General features: G+C 47.3%; 1 protein-coding gene across 3 annotated transcripts in view; it reads right to left on the bottom strand.

The window, feature by feature from the left end:
* Positions 1 to 686: 686 nt before the first annotated feature.
* PRKG1 (protein kinase cGMP-dependent 1) overlaps positions 687 to 16376 on the bottom strand; it is a 383398-nt gene continuing 367708 nt past the window's right edge. For all 3 annotated transcript variants that reach the window (XM_071438575.1, XM_071438577.1, XM_071438574.1), the window contains exons 12-18: positions 14911 to 15000; positions 12655 to 12796; positions 10515 to 10678; positions 8920 to 9042; positions 8762 to 8824; positions 8040 to 8106; positions 687 to 4590 (exon numbers count right to left, since the gene is read on the bottom strand). In XM_071438575.1, the coding sequence (XP_071294676.1) occupies positions 4492 to 4590; positions 8040 to 8106; positions 8762 to 8824; positions 8920 to 9042; positions 10515 to 10678; positions 12655 to 12796; positions 14911 to 15000 (748 nt within the window). In that variant the 3' untranslated portion in view covers positions 687 to 4491. The remainder of the gene's footprint in view (positions 4591 to 8039; positions 8107 to 8761; positions 8825 to 8919; positions 9043 to 10514; positions 10679 to 12654; positions 12797 to 14910; positions 15001 to 16376) is intronic.

Raw genomic sequence — 16376 nt, 5'->3', positions numbered from 1 at the left:
TATCGCTGTCCCGGTATCCATTATCAGCCGTTCCAGCCCCGAATGGCTCAAGCCGGGCTAATAATTGCCTGGGAAGGTTTCGGGAGCACGGCGGGCAGGTGCCGTCAGCAGCGGCTGAGTCACGGCCGGGCGACATCCCCGGCACAGCCCGGCCACCCCTCCTGCCCTCCCTATTTTTAGCCTGGAATAACGAGAGCCACGCCTCGCCCCGAAATCTCGGTGTTCCCCTGGCGGTTTCAGGTGAGGGCCACGTCACCCTGGGGTATTTATTGCATTATTAACGTGGACCTGCGATTGCTGCATCCAGCAAAACGATTGGTGACGATTGCCAGCTCCTCCTTGGGCTCTTGCCACATTTATTCCCCTCCTGAGAGGATGTTTTATTGCTCCTTTCTCCCAGCTTTTGCTCACCTCTGTGTCATCAGCAAATCATAGAATGATTTTGAGTTGGAAAGGACATCAAAGCCCATCCAGTGCCACCCCTGCCATGGGCAGGGACACCTTCCACTGTCCCAGGCTGCTCCAAGCCCTGTCCAACCTGGCCTTGGGCACTGCCAGGGATCCAGGGGCAGCTTCTCTGTGTGGGAACTGTGGGAACAGAACTTTTGTAACCCCATATTTCACCACCTTCCTGAAGATCTCTCCCAAACTCAGCTCCTGCTTTGGAAGGAACCCACTGACAGTCGTTGAAAAGTAATTATTTTTATTTCAACTCTATAAAGTATACAACAGGCACTCGGCAATTACAGCTGCAGGGGGAGTACAGAGCGAAACAAAAGCCATGGAAGTTTATGGAAAAAAAAGAAAAAAATAAACAAACCCAAAAGTTCCTCAGTCAACATCCAAAGAGTGCAAGCGGCCGATGGCCGGGGCGTGACCGACATCGGCCCGACAAACAAACCTCTGCCATGGAAGGAGAGAAAATCAGAGTATAAAACAAAGGGCTGGGGTAAAACAAGCGTAAATCGGGACTCGGGGGGAGAGGCAACTCCAAATGGGAATTTCCCCTTTTTCTGAGAAAGCCCTAAAAGCGCCCAAGTCTCGGTGTCAGGGCTGGGGAGGCAGGAGGAGTTTCCAGGGCTCATCCAAGCACAGATCCTGTTTGGTTGAGTGGTGCAAAGGAGCCTCGGCTTTGCACCGGGGTTTTAGGTCAGGAAAACGCTGCCAGGGTGGATTTTTCCCAGGTGGGAGATTCCCCAGGGAGGGCTGTGTGGGACAGCACGGATGGGTGGGATCTGCAGAGCTTAGCAAAACAGGAATACCTGTCTACAGACTGCTAGGATGTCAGAGATTAATTTGACCCGCACATCACATTTATACATTTCACAGAAATGACTCTGTATCTCATTAACAGATACACAGCTCTGGTACATTGAACAGAAATCAGAGAACGACGTCATCATTTCTGGAATTCATCGAGATCAGATAATAAAGGCTTAGAAATCGGTAGCAGAAAGAACTGTAAAACGCAGCAAGCTAAGAAAGGACGACAGTTTGAGGTGTGTTTGTCTTTGTCATGCAGCATAACACCAAATTTGTCTCTTTTTTTTTTTTTTCTCAATAAGATGCCATGGATTTAAGGCACTTGCAACAATGCCAGATAGCCAGTGACGTTCTAGAACTATGGGACAGGTGGGTGAACAGGACAGCTGACAGAAAGTTTAATCATACTGACAAATATGACATTAATTCAAGTCTACCTCGACCTAAAAACATTACATTACAAATAAGAAAATGAAGGAATAATGCCATGGAACTGGAAAAGAACAGAAAGTCCTGTGTGACCCACAAAACATCGACACGAAAATACCTATTTACAGAAATATCTGCTCGTGGTCCTGTTGTTGAAGAAGAGTTTGCTGTGGGCAGTGCAGCTCCAGGAGAAGCCACAAAACCACTCAAAGCCCCCTCTGGAAACATGGGAGCCGATTCCCCCTTCCCTAAAAACGCTGTCGTCCCATAGATCAGGAAAGGAGACAAACAAATAAGGACAGGAGGTGGAAACACAGAGGCAATCCCTTGTTGTGGATATATAGAGATATATATAAAGCAACTTAAATATATTATTATAACTGAAGGCTTATCATATACATATGCCAAGTGTTAATGCTCAGGAGAGGCCATGGAAGTCGAGTGAGGTGTTTGATATCAAAATAAACTCAGATTCAGCACAGTGCACGCTGCAGGTGTCAATTCCCATGCCTGGCACAAGGAAAAAAAGGGACAGGAAAAAGAAACCCAACTGCTCAGCCCATTTCAGACCCTCCTTCCTGTCACGTTTTCAGGTTGATCCCCAAATCCTTGTGGTGCTTTGTCCTCCTTGCCTGCCAATTTCATCAGGTGTCACCATCCTGGGACAAACTCCTACAGGAAGCTGTCCCCATGGAGTGAAAGTCCAGGGGGATGTGAGGAGGGAAGCATTTGGCTGTTAGGCCTGTTTAAGATGCCTGGTGAATGTTTTAGCCCTCGTGCTCAGCCTTGGCTCTCAGTGCTGTCCATCCCTTGGAGAAAGGTGGAAAAGCCAGCAGGTGCTGCCTTTTCCCTGTGATTTTGAAGGCAAACAAAGTTTTAATGGTTAAAGAACAGCAGAAGTGACTGTGCCAGAGGTGTGGCCTCACCCTTTGGGAAACAGAGGGAATTCCAGAGCCACAGACTGGTTTCAAAGGTGTCACACGACCCAGCTCATGCTGAACAGCAGACACGGCCCACGCTGTCAAAATACCATTTTGATTACATCCTTTAATGAAAAACATGCAAAAGAGTTGGGACTCAGCATCAGGGAAGGAATTTTTTACTGCTCAAACAGACCTTTTCCATGTAATATGTGGAAAAAGTCCTTGTCAGCAAGACTTGATCTTTCCACGGCCAGCTCTTGGCAGCTGAGATTGAAAGGAGGCAGCACCTGCCCACCCATGGCAGGGGCTGGAATGAGAGGACCTTTAAGGTCCCTTCCAACCCAAACCATTCCATCATTCCACGATTCTGTGATTTTTTGGGGTCAGGTCTCTCAGAGAGACCAAAAGCTGATGTTTCCTGTTGGATAATGGAATAAACTTTCAGTCCTGTGTGTATGCAACAAATGGGCACCCAGGACAGGATCCCTGTGCTGCATCCTATAAACCAGAGGAGGGAATTCCAGCAAAGGAAAAGCAGTAGAAGTGAGGGAAAAGCATGTCCTGATAATATTGTTTTCCCTAGTTCTTTTTTCCATATGGATTTGGCCCTCCCTGTTAAACACAGTCACGTGGACCTGGCACACTGGAGACCTCACAGGGATCTTCCATTGAATTCCACTGACTTTCCTGTGGAGCTCCTTAGCCTGGAGGGGCATCAGGATTACTGGCAGTGTTCCATCAGAGCCAGGATTTCTATTTGAATGAGATTCTTTAAACATGGAAGAGATGCAGACATGAAGACATGGAATCACCAAAAGGGAGAACGGAGCCTCTGCTACATATTCCTGACAGGATGGGTCAGGGACAGGTTTCTTCCCAGGTGAGGGATGGATGTAGCACCTCAAGAGGATATCACAGGTCTCATGTTTTTCCCTTTGAGCCCAAAAAGATCCAAGTTATCCTTAATTTTATACCTAATCAGACTGGTGGGCTGCTGTTGCTTTGTTCAGGACCGTGATTGGAGCACTGTGAAATGGATCAACGGATGTGAAAAGGATCAGTGGATGTACAGTGGATCAATGGATGTAGAACAGATCAGTGGATGTACAGTGGATCAATGGATGTAGAACAGATCAGTGGATGGACAATGGATTCATTCCATGATTTTCTCTTTCCATGCATGTGTTGGTACCAAGGGAAAGGAGAACTGAAGCCCAAAGGTGGTGCTGCCACGTGAGGGAAGCGACCCAACCTCTGCCTCGACAGCATCTGCAGCAGTTGTGCTTTTGTTTGACCAGGCTGAGCTAAAATGTTTCCAAAACAAAGAGGGAAGGGAACATTCAGTCTCGTCAGGAATACTGCTAGGGAAGGAAAAGGACACATTCCCCACTGCTTTGACGGGAGCGCTTTGCCCGTGCTCCTCCTGGGCTCCAGCGCTGCCCTGTGGAGCTCAGAGGGTGGGAATAGCCCAAATCCTGCACTGGAGTAGCTGCAGCACTTCATAAGTTACTACTGATCCTAGGGAAAAAGCAGCTGGAATTTAAGTGCCTCTTACTCTACGGATCTGTCACTCTGCTAATCAAGAGCAGGCCAGGATCTCTGTGGCCACAGAAGAGGAGTTCTGTGCCAGAGCAAGGCTCTGTGCCAGGACCACCGTGCCCAAGCCAGGTCACGTTCCAACAGAAAACATGGAGAGCACTATTGTCACTAAGCAAGAAGTCCTAATGCCACTGGAGTTACTGGAGCAGCATCAATCAAGGCATCGTGGTGACCCCGAGCACGAATCCTCCCCGATTCCGGTCTTCCCGTTCCGCTGGCAGCCACGTCCCAGGAAAAGCTGTCCTCAGCAAGGCAGAAGCAGGTAAGAGAAAGAACATTAAAAATCTATGTCCCATCCTGAGTTGTCGTCAGGGGGTGGCTCGTCACTGTCCTCTGGGAAGCTGTCAAAGTTGCTTGTGTCCGTGGGAGACGCGACCTGCGGGGGGAAGAGCAAGGAGAAGGGGATGTTCATCCCAGGGCTGGCATTCCCTCTCCATCCCACAGCCATGGGCATCCCACAGAATCCCCAGCAAGGCAGGGAAGTGCTGCATGCACAGCTTTTTGCTGAGGGGTTTCCCCCAGCTCTCCAGCTCTCCTGAGTTTTCCTACCCGTTGCCACAAGGTTATCACAACAGGCTTGGGGAAAGAGCCCAGGATTTCCCATCCATGGATCCAGGATGCTGAGCCCTGCTGCCTCGAAGCTTCCTGACATTGCTCAGCCTCAGGATCCTTCCAGAGAAACCCATCTTCCCAGGATGAAGCCCCAGCCCATTTCTTTTTTTTGGAAATAATGACATTTGAGATCTATCCTGGCTACAGAATTTATGGTTTTCCTGCTTTGTGACAGCAAGGGAAACTTTCTTACAGTGAGGACTTGATAAAGTCAAGACAATAAAAAAAATTAAACAATTTAAGAGGAAACCAGCAACTCTCCAGCCCAAAACAATGAGAGTCTTACTTGAAATTTAATACTTTAAGCTTTAGCCAGAGCAGGAAAACACTTGCTGCTGTTTTCAGTCATTTCATTTGGGAAGAGCCTGAGCCAGGGGACAACTGACAAGCATTAAATCCCAGAATTCTGGAATGGTTTGGGTAGGAAGGGACCTTAAAGTCCCATCCAGTCCCACCCTCCCACACCTTCCACTGTCCCAGGTTTCTCCAAGCCCCAAAGTCCAACCTTGGGCACTGCCAGGGATCCAGGGGCAGCCCCAGCTGCTCTGGGCACCCTGTGCCAGGGCCTGCCCACCCTCACAGGAATATTTTCGCCCACAGGAATATTTTTTTCCCAGTATCCAACCTGGATTGATCTCAGGGGTAGCCCCAACCCACTGGGCCTTGTTAACCCTCCTGAGATTCCCATTTGATGTTGGATGCTGCTGCAAGCCTTGGGAAAAGACAGGAGCTCCAACTCCAGCTCCACATTCAATGTGCTGCCCAACTGCATCAGCATTTTCCTGCTGCTGAACACTTTTTGGGGCAAATCAGGATTGTGGAATACCTGACTCATTTTGGAACAAAACCCCCACCCTACAAAATCTTAATTTCTTTCAGGTTATCTGGATCTGTTGACTCTGTTGGGGCTCCTTCACCCTTTGCTTGCTCAGCTCATCTTTGGCAGAGTCCTGAGCTTTTAAGGAGAAGTAAAATCACAGATTCCAGCTGTGGTATCAAGGCTCAGCAGTGTCCTAGCAGCAGGTTGTAAATTGGGATCTTTCCAGAAATCCCATGGAACAAGAGCTCTTTGATTGCCTCACTGGCAGAGCCACATAAGAAATGAGAGTTAAAGAGCTGGAAAAAGCCTTTTATTTTTCAAAGAAAAAGGAACTGATCTGTATGTTTGGTCCTGCTGGCTCTTTCCTAGCTAACAAGGAGAGGTGGATTGAAGGGAAAGTGGATGTCTGCCACCAGAGCTGTATTTTGGGTCCCTTTTCAGAGTGGCAGCTGAGACTTTGCCAAAAAAACTTGTGGAAAATGAGCTGGAGTAGGATTGACAGCTCTGGGGTTGACAAAACTCACAGTTCATGGCTTTGGAGAGGATCTCAGGAGTAGGTCTGGAGGAGCTACTACTCCCAAGAGCTCAGGGAAAGGATGAGCTGGGTTGAACCAGGATTAGGGCCAGCCTGGAGCTGTCCTGGAAGAGGGAAGGATGCTCCCCCTATTCCAGTCAGCCTTGCTATGTGGGGTAAGAGCAGGATTGGAAATGCTCCTACTAAAGTAAAAACCCACCAAAACCAGTTAGGAAGACATCCTGGGTTTTTTTCAGGCTACATGGACATCCTGCTTTCCTAAAGCAGGAATTGCAGCTGGATGTGAAGGAGCAAACGTGACTTTATTGCCTGACATGAAATGTGATCCTTCTGATGAATGAACAGGCATTAAAAATAGGCCAAGGCCAGGCTGGACAGGGGTTGGAGCAGCCTGGGGTAGTGGAAGACAGTGGAAGATGCCATGGAAGGTGATGGAACTGGATGATCACAAAGGTCCCTCCCAGGATCACAGCTTGAGCTTGAGAGAAAAAAAAAAAACCCCAACCAAACCCAGCTTTGATCTCTAAAACATTTCTGAGTTGTTATGGGAGAGATTTGCCAAGTCCTGCTTTCCCCACTGACTCCAGCAGCTCCTGCATCCCACAGGGCAAAAAAGGGAGGATGGGAAACCCTCCTGCTCTTTCCCTAAGCAAACCAAGAAGGGGAAGGGAAAAGATTAGGGAAACTTGACTTTATTGACTGACTTGAAATGTGATCTTGCTGATGAATGAATAGGCATTAAAAATAGGCCAAGGCCAGGCTGGACAGGGCTTGGAGCAACCTGGGGTAGTGGAAGTGGAAGATGCCATGGAAGGTGATGGAACTGGATGATCTCAAAGGCCCCTTCCAACCCAAACCAGGCTCATAGCTTGAGCTTGAAAGAAAAAACCCCAACCAAACCCAGCTTTGATCTCTAAAACATTTCTGAGTTGTTATTGGAGGGATTTGGCAAGTCCTGCTTTCCCCATTGACTCCAGCAGCTCCTGCATCCACAGGACAAAAAGGGGGGATGGGAAACCCTCCTGCTCTTTCCCTAAGCAAACTTTGGGATGGCAGACTCAGCCCCTGAGCTGGGCCTGCCCCTGCTGCAGGAGCTGCAGGATGGAGCAATGGGGTGCAATTAAACCCCCATTAATGGCATTCTCCCGGTGATCCCGAGGGATTAAGCTGGAACAAGGAGGGGAGGCTGCAGGACAGAAGGGGCTGAGGTAATTTCTGTCAGCTAATCCTGTTTGGTTTCCCTTTGCAGCGGGGCTTTGAGGGCAGGGAGCTCACAAAGACATCAAAGGAAGGGCTTTGCTGCAAAGGAAAACGAGCGGAGCTGTCCCTCCGCGCCCGCTCCCGGTTAAACATCAACAGCTTTTCATGTAGGACATGGATGCAGGGCAAAGAGGGGCACAAAAGACAGCACAGAAGGGAAGGGTAATGTGAAAGAAAAGGAAGATGGCATCCAAATCCCACTTGCCTTTGCAAAGGAAATGAGAATAAAGGAGAAAGGGAGAGGACACAGCTAAAAGAAGGGGTGGAAGGGGCAGCTCTCCATGGGAAGGGGAAAAGGAGATGCAGAAACAAGCGGAGCAGGTGAGAGAGGGGAAAATGTGCTGAAGTGGGTGATCCTGCCTCAATCCCCTGCTGCAAAGGGGATTTCTCCATGGCTGTGCCCTCCTTACACTGCCTTCCCAGGGAAGAGCCTGCCTGGAGAGCAAGCTTAGCTGGGAATGTGCCTAAAGTTATTTTCCAAGCATCTCCAGAAGAAATAAAGCACAATTTTCCCACTTAACCCAGTGTACCACTGCCCAAAGCTCACAGCATCACAGGAATTGCCCATGGAGGAGAAAACAATGGTAGGAAAACTTACACTTGGGATTATGGGAGGTGTCAGTGTCCCTTTCCGTAACCCTTCCCAGTTAAAGCCTTCAAACCATCTGAAGGGAGGGAAGAATCCAACAGTTAGACAGGTGTAGCACAAAAAGAACAGAAAATTGCTTCAACAACAGGTTTCATGCCCCACAGACTTTGCCTTCAAATCCCTTTGCAATTTTTCCTGTCATCTTTTTTGGGGACCAAGAAGGAAGAGTGTGCAGCGACCCCATGGTGACACCACCCGAGTGGAAATTGCCAACGCTCAGATGGGAACCATTCCTTGCTGCAGGTGTCCTGGAAGCTGCTCCTTCCCTTCCAGAGGGTGGATCCATCCCACAGGAGACCTTTTTTCCCTGTGGAATTGGGTTAACTCCCAGCTTCATGCTCAAGGATGCCCCACTCATGGTTTTCCTCAGGTTTGCTCAAGGTGGGTGGATGAACCCTGAGCCTTCCCACAAAAATATCCATCCAATCCATTCCTGCTGCTCTGGGGATGGGAGAAGAGATGATCCAGCACAGATGGATGAGAGAAATTCTTCCTGGAATGGTTCTCTCACCTGTTCTTATCCCAAAAAACTCCTAAGACTTCATGTAACCCCTACCACAGGACCAAAAGGGAAGATGAATTTACATGATGGAGAGGAAATGGCTTTTAGGGGAAAATTGAGGTGTTTGAAACGCCTCTTTCTGGAGTGGGCTGCTGGAGAAGACACTTACTTGTGCTTTTGGATATCTTTCACTCCATTTTTCAAGTTCCCTAATCTTTCTGATGGATTGTCCCTGTAAAAGGAAGAACAAATCCTTAATCCCTTTGCCCAGCTCATTTCTTTGCAAACAACATCAAGGCTTTTTGTTTTATTCTTACATCCACTTACCTGCATAGTTTTTTAATTAAGTTAGCAGCATTTTTGGCAATCTTCTTTGGAAATTCAATCATGTCTATTCCCCTTAATATGATGTTATAGGTCTTCATGGGGTCTGGGCCTGAGAAAGGGGGACTTCAGAGGGCACAGGGAACAAAAAAAAAGATTAAAAACTTGTCTTTCATAAAAATTTGTCTTTAAAACAGCATTGAAGTCTAATAAAATAAACCCAGATGAAAAAAGGTAGATGACAACCAGGAATGCTTTGCTTCCCACGATCCTAACCATTTCTCAAGGAGCTCTGGAATTCAGGCAAGCACCAAAAAGAAGTTTTCCATGCTAAACCTCTTCTTCCCATGGCAGCTGCATCCCCGCAGCCTGAGGCAGGAGGCTCTGAGCAGCATTCCCTGGCTTATCTTTGTGTGATTCCTGATTCCAGTGGGGGTTAATTGGCTTTCCATGGATGGGGGGCTGTGTGTGAAGGATGGGCAGGTGGAGGGGATGGATCTCCTGGGGGTGAGGTGAGGGAGCTCCAGGAAGCCCAGAGCAGCAGTGATATCCCAAATTAAATATGGGAAGGGATGGATGGTGCCCAATCTGCCTGCTCCTTTCCAGCAGTGAGGAATCTTCCCAGCTCAGTGCAAACCCTTCCCCTTTTCCCACCATTTCCTGACCCTTCAGGGCCAAATCCTTCCCCTTTTCCCACCATTTCCAGACCCTTCAGGATCAAACCTCCAGAGCTGAGTGCAAACCCTTCCCCTTTTCCCACCATTTCCAGACCCTTCAAGGCCAAACCCTTCCCCTTTTTCCCATCATTCAGAGCCAAACCCTTCCCCTTTTCCCATAATTTCCAAACCCTTCAGGGCCAAACTCTTCCTCTTTTCCCATGATTTCCAGGCCCTCCAGGGCCAAACCCTTCTTCTTTTCCCACCATTTCCAGACCATTCAGGGTCAAACCCTTCCCCTTTTCCCATCATTCAGGGCCAAACCTTCCCCTTTTCCTATCATTTTCAGACCATTCGAGGCCAAACCCTTCTTCTTTTCCCACCATTTCCAGACCATTCAGGACCAAATCCTTCCCCTTTTCCCCACCATTTCCAGACCCTTCAGGATCAAACCTCCAGAGCTGAGTGCAAACTCTTCCCCTTTTCCCATCATTCAGGGCCAAACCCTACTTCTTTCCCCACCATTTCCAGACCCTTCAGGGCCAAACCCTTCCCCTTTTCCCACCATTCCAGACCATTCAGGGCCAAACCCTTCCCCATTTCCCATCATTCCAGGCCAAACCCTTCCCTTTTTCCCATCATTTCCAGACCCTTCAGGGCCAAACTCTTCCCCTTTTCCTACCATTTCCAGACCCTTCAGGGCCAAACCCTTCCCCTTTTCCCATCATTCCGGGCCAAACCCTTCCCCTTTTCCCACCATTTCCAGACCATTCAGAGCCAAACCCTTCCTCTTTTCCCATCATGTCCAGCCCACTTAGAGCCAAAAAAAGACGATTTGAGTGCAAAAGCCACCGTGGAGTTCCCTGGCCCAGCCCTGCCCCTGCCCTGGCCTCATCAGGGTGAGAAGAGCAGAAATCTTGGGATGAATTTCAATGCCCATACCTGCCAGTCAGGAGCTCATACATCAGGATTCCCAGGGACCAGTAGTCTGCTGAAATGTCATGACCTTTGTTCAGGATGATCTCGGGGGCTACGTACTCCGGGGTGCCACAAAAAGTCCATGTTTTCTTTCCAAATCCTATTTTCTTTGCAAAGCCAAAATCGACCTGGGGGAAGGGGCAGGAGAGAGTCAGGGCAGGGCATCAGAGGGAATGTCAGCCCTGGGCTCTTCTCCTCTTGAAGTGAAGCAAGGCAGAAAAGAGGATTCCTCATGGGAATTTTCTCCCAATTAAAGCACCGAGGGTCGTTCCAGGACCAGGGAACCACAGTGACCTTTTTGCTGATTTATCCTTGGGAAAATTCCCATGAGGGAAGCAAACACCAGCACCAAGGCTTTCTTGGGGGTTGGGATTGATGTCACTCACAGGGCAGATTGATTTATTTTGCTTTCTTTTCTTTTAAATTTAAATTAACATGGGCAAGGAATGGTTTTAAGCTGTGAGAGGGCAGGGCTGGATCTTGGGAATGAGGAATTGTTCCCTGGCAGGGTGGGCAGGCCCTGGCACAGGGTGCCCAGAGCAGCTGGGGCTGCCCCTGGATCCCTGGCAGTGCCCAAGGCCAGGCTGGAGCAGCCTGGGACAGTGGAAGGTGTCCCTGCCCATGGTAGGGGTGGAATTTTGGAGCTTTAAAGTCCATTCCAACCTAAACCATCTTGGGATTCTGGGATTTTAGGAGAAGATGGAAAGAAAAATAATGGAGTAAAAGTGAAGTCTACAAGACACACTGTAGGCTGAATTTTGAAGGATGAATCCTTCAAAATTATTTCCAAGTGGGCAGCAGGGTGGAAACTGTCCATGACATGACCTTTATTTATTTTTTTTTTTTTGAAATGAGATGGGTTTTAAGGTCCCTTCCCACCCAAACCATTCCAGGATCCTGTGATTTAGGCACCTCCTGCCCAGTTTGGTTTCCTCTCCCAACATCAGGAGTGAAGCAGCACAAGTGTCCTCCCTGTTTGGCTGTTGGGATGTGCTGGGCTCACCAGCCCCCCTGTGGCCCTAGAGCAGTGTCAAGCATGGAAAATCAGATTATGCTGGGAATTGGAGTCCTCTGGGGCTGGTCAGGAACCCACAGGGTCACAGGGCTCTGGGACACTCAGGGACACACCTGAGGAGCTGGGGGCTGCTCAGGGACCAGCACAGACCCATCCCAGATGCTCCTGGGGTGGGAGAAGGACAGTCCTGCACCTCATCCTCCTCTACCTCAGAGGAGCCCCAGGCTTAGGGAAATGCCCCAGAGGGTAAATTCCAGTGTCATTCAGGAGGTGACACGTGGAGGCTGCCACCAGGCTGTGATGATGGCCTGAGCTACTGTCCCCAAAGAGCCCCAGACCAAGACACAGAGCCCTTGGCCCCTCATGAGCCCCTGGGGCCATCAGCCCCTCCTGGACCAGCTCCTTTTAGGGCTCCTGTCCTTCACTGGTGGCTTCCCAAGGGCCCACATCCTGCAGCACCTCCCACCAAGGGAACTATTCCATCTCTCCTGCCCCTCTCCATGCCCTCACCAGGCCATTTGGGGTACCCCTAAAAAGCAGGGTGCCTTTCCTGAGTTCTGGAGTTGTTTTTTGCCCAGGACAGCCAGGTGGATTTCTCCTGATGCTCTTTTCTCTGCATTGCAGGAGCATGGACCTGAATCCCAAGCCAGAACCACAGAATTTACAGAGTCACAGAACCACTGGGTTGCAAGAGACCTCCAAGATCATTGAGTCCAACCCAGCCCCAACCCCTCAGCTAAACCCTGGCACCCAGTGCCACATCCAGGCTGGTTTTAAACACATCCAGGGATGGGACTCCACCACCTCCCTGGGCAGAACATTCCAGAACTTTATCACCCTTTGTGTAAAAAACTTTATCCTGATATCCAACCTGTATTTCCCTTGGGTCAGCTTGAGGCTGTGACCTCACAGTCAGCATTTCTCAGCTCAGCCATGCCCTGAGCCCTGCTGGAAGTCAGGAAAACATCCCAGTGGTGATGACACCACCTTGCCCTGATCTCCTCTCAGCATCCCCTGATGGACCCTGTGGGAGGACTTTGCTCCTCACCCTTTCTGGTCAAAGCTGGGGGGATTTTTCTGGGCACTCACCAGCTTGGCATAACCTCGGTGATCCAGGATGAGGTTCTCTGGCTTGAGGTCCCTATAAATGATCCCTTTGGAATGCAAGTAGGCAAAGGCTTCCACCACGCACGCCGTGTAGAACCTGGTGGTGGAATCCTCGAATGAACCCCTGTGGGAAGGAGAAAGGGAGGGAAAAGGGGATAAAGGCATTAGATGAATCCTTGGGAAGTGGTTTCCTTCCCCATGGAATTCATTCTGCTGTTAAAACTTTGATTTCTGCAGTAAAACCACTTTTTAACACTGGGAAAGTTCCTGGTGCTAAACGCACTTTTATATCTCTATATATAAAATATATCTCACTTTTATATATCTCTCTCTCTATATATATATATATTCACTTTTATATCTCTCTCTATAAAATATATCTCATTTTTATCTCTCTCTATATATATATATATTCAATTTTATATCTCTGTATTTCTATAATCTAGTTAAATTTCCATTTTTCAAGAAGCCTCTTTGCTATCTCTTTATATAAAATATATCTCTCTCTATATATATCTCTCTATATATAAAATCTCTCTATATAAAATATATCTTGCTTTTATATCTCTCTCTATATATATTCACTTTATATCCCTATATATAAAATATTTCTCACTTTTATATCTCTCTCTATATATATATTCAATTTTATATCTCTATATTTCTATAATCTAGTTAAATCTCCATTTTTGAAGAAGCCTCTTTGCCTCCAATATCTGAAGCTATTTTAAGGTTTTATTCTATAATTTAGAAATAAAACTTTAAAATCCTTGTACTGTAAGCAAAAAGATATTTTTTTCTAATTACAGCTTTGGGGTTTGAGTGCTAAAACTCCTTTGAGGAGTGCAGATAAGTTCTGTATTAATGTTCCTAACTGAGACAAAAGGCAGAAAATTCAAGGCTGTGGGGATTTGAAGAGTTAATGCAAATCCCAAACTGCACCTTTGGATTCTTATTTCTGAAGTTTTCCAAAGAAAACCTCATCCCCCTGCCTGCTGGGGGCTGGCTGAGACCAGAGGGTGTCTAAGCTAGATGGCAGCAGAACCTCAGTTTAAATCCCAGAGAATTAAAGATGGAATTATCAGGCTCTGACAAAAAAAAATCAGGAAAAATCCCACCCAGCACCTTCTAACTTTGCTCCAGTTCCCCTTTCAGTGAGAAAAATGCTGTTGGGAAAAGGAAGAACTAGAGGAAAAATAGTTCTGGGGAATCAAAAGACAGCTTAATCTTCCTGGCCAATCTTTCCAAATTTAATGGAATTCTGTTCCAGAGATGAGGCTATTCCAGAATTACAATTCCCTGCTTTTTTTCCTGCTCTGTGGGCACATCCCACATGTCCCCAGGAGCCCCAAATACTCCAAGGTGACCCTTCAAGGAAGGGACTGTGGGGTTTTGGACATGCATGCTTTCCAAACTCATTTTTTTTTCCATGTCACTGCTGCATCCTGATGGACCAGTGCTCCTGGCAGAGTGTGGATTCTGATTCCCACTTGAATCAGCAGCCCTGGTGTAATATGGGATTTCTGGGCCAGCAGATCCTGCACAGCTCTCAGTTTCCCCCTGCTCATTGCTCTCAGTCCTGGCTGGGCCATAAATCCCAGGAAATATTTATGGATATTATTTAGCAGTGTCCGTGTGGCAGAGCTGAGAGTTGAGATTCAGACTCACAGAGGGAGGGCTGCAAACACAGGGGTGGGGAAATGTGATTTAAAAATGAGATGGGAAATTGTGATTTAAAAACTGTGACATCAAAAGGACCTGGAGCTGCTGGGGTGAATCCAGGGGAGGTCATGGAGCTGCTCCAGGGCTGGAGCCAGGCTGGGAGAGCTGGGGGTGCTCACCTGGAGAGGAGAAGGCTCCAGGGAGGGCTCAGAGCCCCTTGCAGGGCCTAAAGGGGCTCCAGGAGAGCTGGAGAGGGACTGGGGACAAGGGATGGAGGGACAGGACACAGGGAATGGCTTCAAAATGACAGAGGGCAGGGATGGATGGGACATTGGGAATTGGGAATTGTTCCCTGGCAGGATGGGGAGGGGTTGGAATGGAATTCCCAGAGCAGCTGGGGCTGCCCCTGCATCCCTGGCAGTGCCCAAGGCCAGGCTGGAGCAGCCTGGGACAGTGGAAGGTGTCCCTGCCCATGGCAGGGGTGGCACTGGGTGGGCTTTAAGGTCCCTCCCAAGCCTTCCAGCTGGAATTGTGACATGTAAAACATCTCACAGTGCAGGACAAGCCCCAGCTCACCTGTCCCTGAGAATTGTCCAGAGCTCTCCCCCCAGGCAGGCCTCCATCAGCATGTACAGGTACTTGCTGTCCTTGAAGGTCCTGTAGAGCCTGAGGGTGGCAACCAGAAAATCACAAATAAATCCATTATCTAAGCACTAAACTCGCTGGTTTGACACAGTTTAGAGAGCTTGAAGTGCTCTTCCTCTTCCTCCCAGGAAGGAATGTGGAGGAAAAACTGCCTCAGGGGATGGGCTGGGCTTTGTGAACCCATCCTCGAGTTCTCGACTGTGCTCCAAAACCCATGCTCTGTGCTCAACAGGATTTTCTAATGATATTACATTAATTGGATTTATAGATGTGTTTAATAATATTAAATAACTATGGTGAAAAAAAACAGAGTTTTTTTTTTAATTGGTTTTAATATTCAGCTGCTTTTGTACTTCCTATTCCATGTGTGGCTTTATCCACCCAGGCTTCCAGCAGGGTGTGGATACAGGAAAGGTTTCTTTGCAGGTAGTTTGGACAGTAATTTTAATTTTTGTAAATTTTTTGGTCATTAATTAAGTAATTAATTTTTTGTAATTAATTTGTAACTTTTGGATAATAGTTTTAACAATTTCTGCAGCAGAAAGGAATGCTGAGGGCGACTCCTGGTGCAATTCCTGCATTCCTGGCAGTTTTCAAGAGTTAAAAATTCATGAGTTAAAAATTCCAGGAGTTAAAAATTCCAGGAGTTAAAAATTCAGGAATTAAAAATTCCAGGAGTTACAAATTCAACAGCTGCCACCACATGATGGAAATGAAACCAGGTGGGTTTTGCAGATTCCAGCACTTCCCTGCTAATCTCAGTTATTATTTTGACAGAGCTGTGTAATGGATCAGCAGGAAAACACTGCAGGATTTGGTTCCTTTGGATGACATCCATTTCTATTTATATAACACCAATGGTCAGTTATAACTGACCATTAAATAATGCTATAATTGATGGTTTTAATAAAAATCCCCCCACTTATTTCTTGCCACTTGGACAAAATATCATTTATCTTAATACACATTTAATCACTATTAAAGTTTACAGAAAACTTCAAGAATCCCAAATGTAATTTCATGTTTTTAATTGCTTGGTAATTTAAATTACCAAGTACTGAAGTACTTTCCCTAATTAAGGCAGCCCTGCTGAAAATTTTATGGGCATTAAATCTGGCCTAAAATGCATAGATTAAAAAAAATCAAATCCTATTTATCAGCTATCATGGAAGCATAAAGTTTAGACACATGAAAGGACATTATTTCCTAAGTTTAAATGACAGAATATTTGAGTAACTCCTTTATTTATTTCTTTATTCCTTGAAATATTTGCACTTGTTTGGCACCTGATCCAAGCCAGAGCATTTTGTTCTGTTTGAGTTTCAGTTTATATAAAAGTCAATTTTATTTAGGGCCACTTGGCCTCTCCTGCTCCTTTTGCCTGGTTTAATTCATTT

Source organism: Agelaius tricolor, unplaced genomic scaffold (genome assembly GCF_023055355.1).
Source record: "Agelaius tricolor isolate 1412-34295 unplaced genomic scaffold, bAgeTri1.0.p SCAF_13, whole genome shotgun sequence".
NCBI classification, from domain to species: domain Eukaryota; kingdom Metazoa; phylum Chordata; class Aves; order Passeriformes; family Icteridae; genus Agelaius; species Agelaius tricolor.
This window is presented reverse-complemented; position numbering and strand designations above follow the sequence as displayed.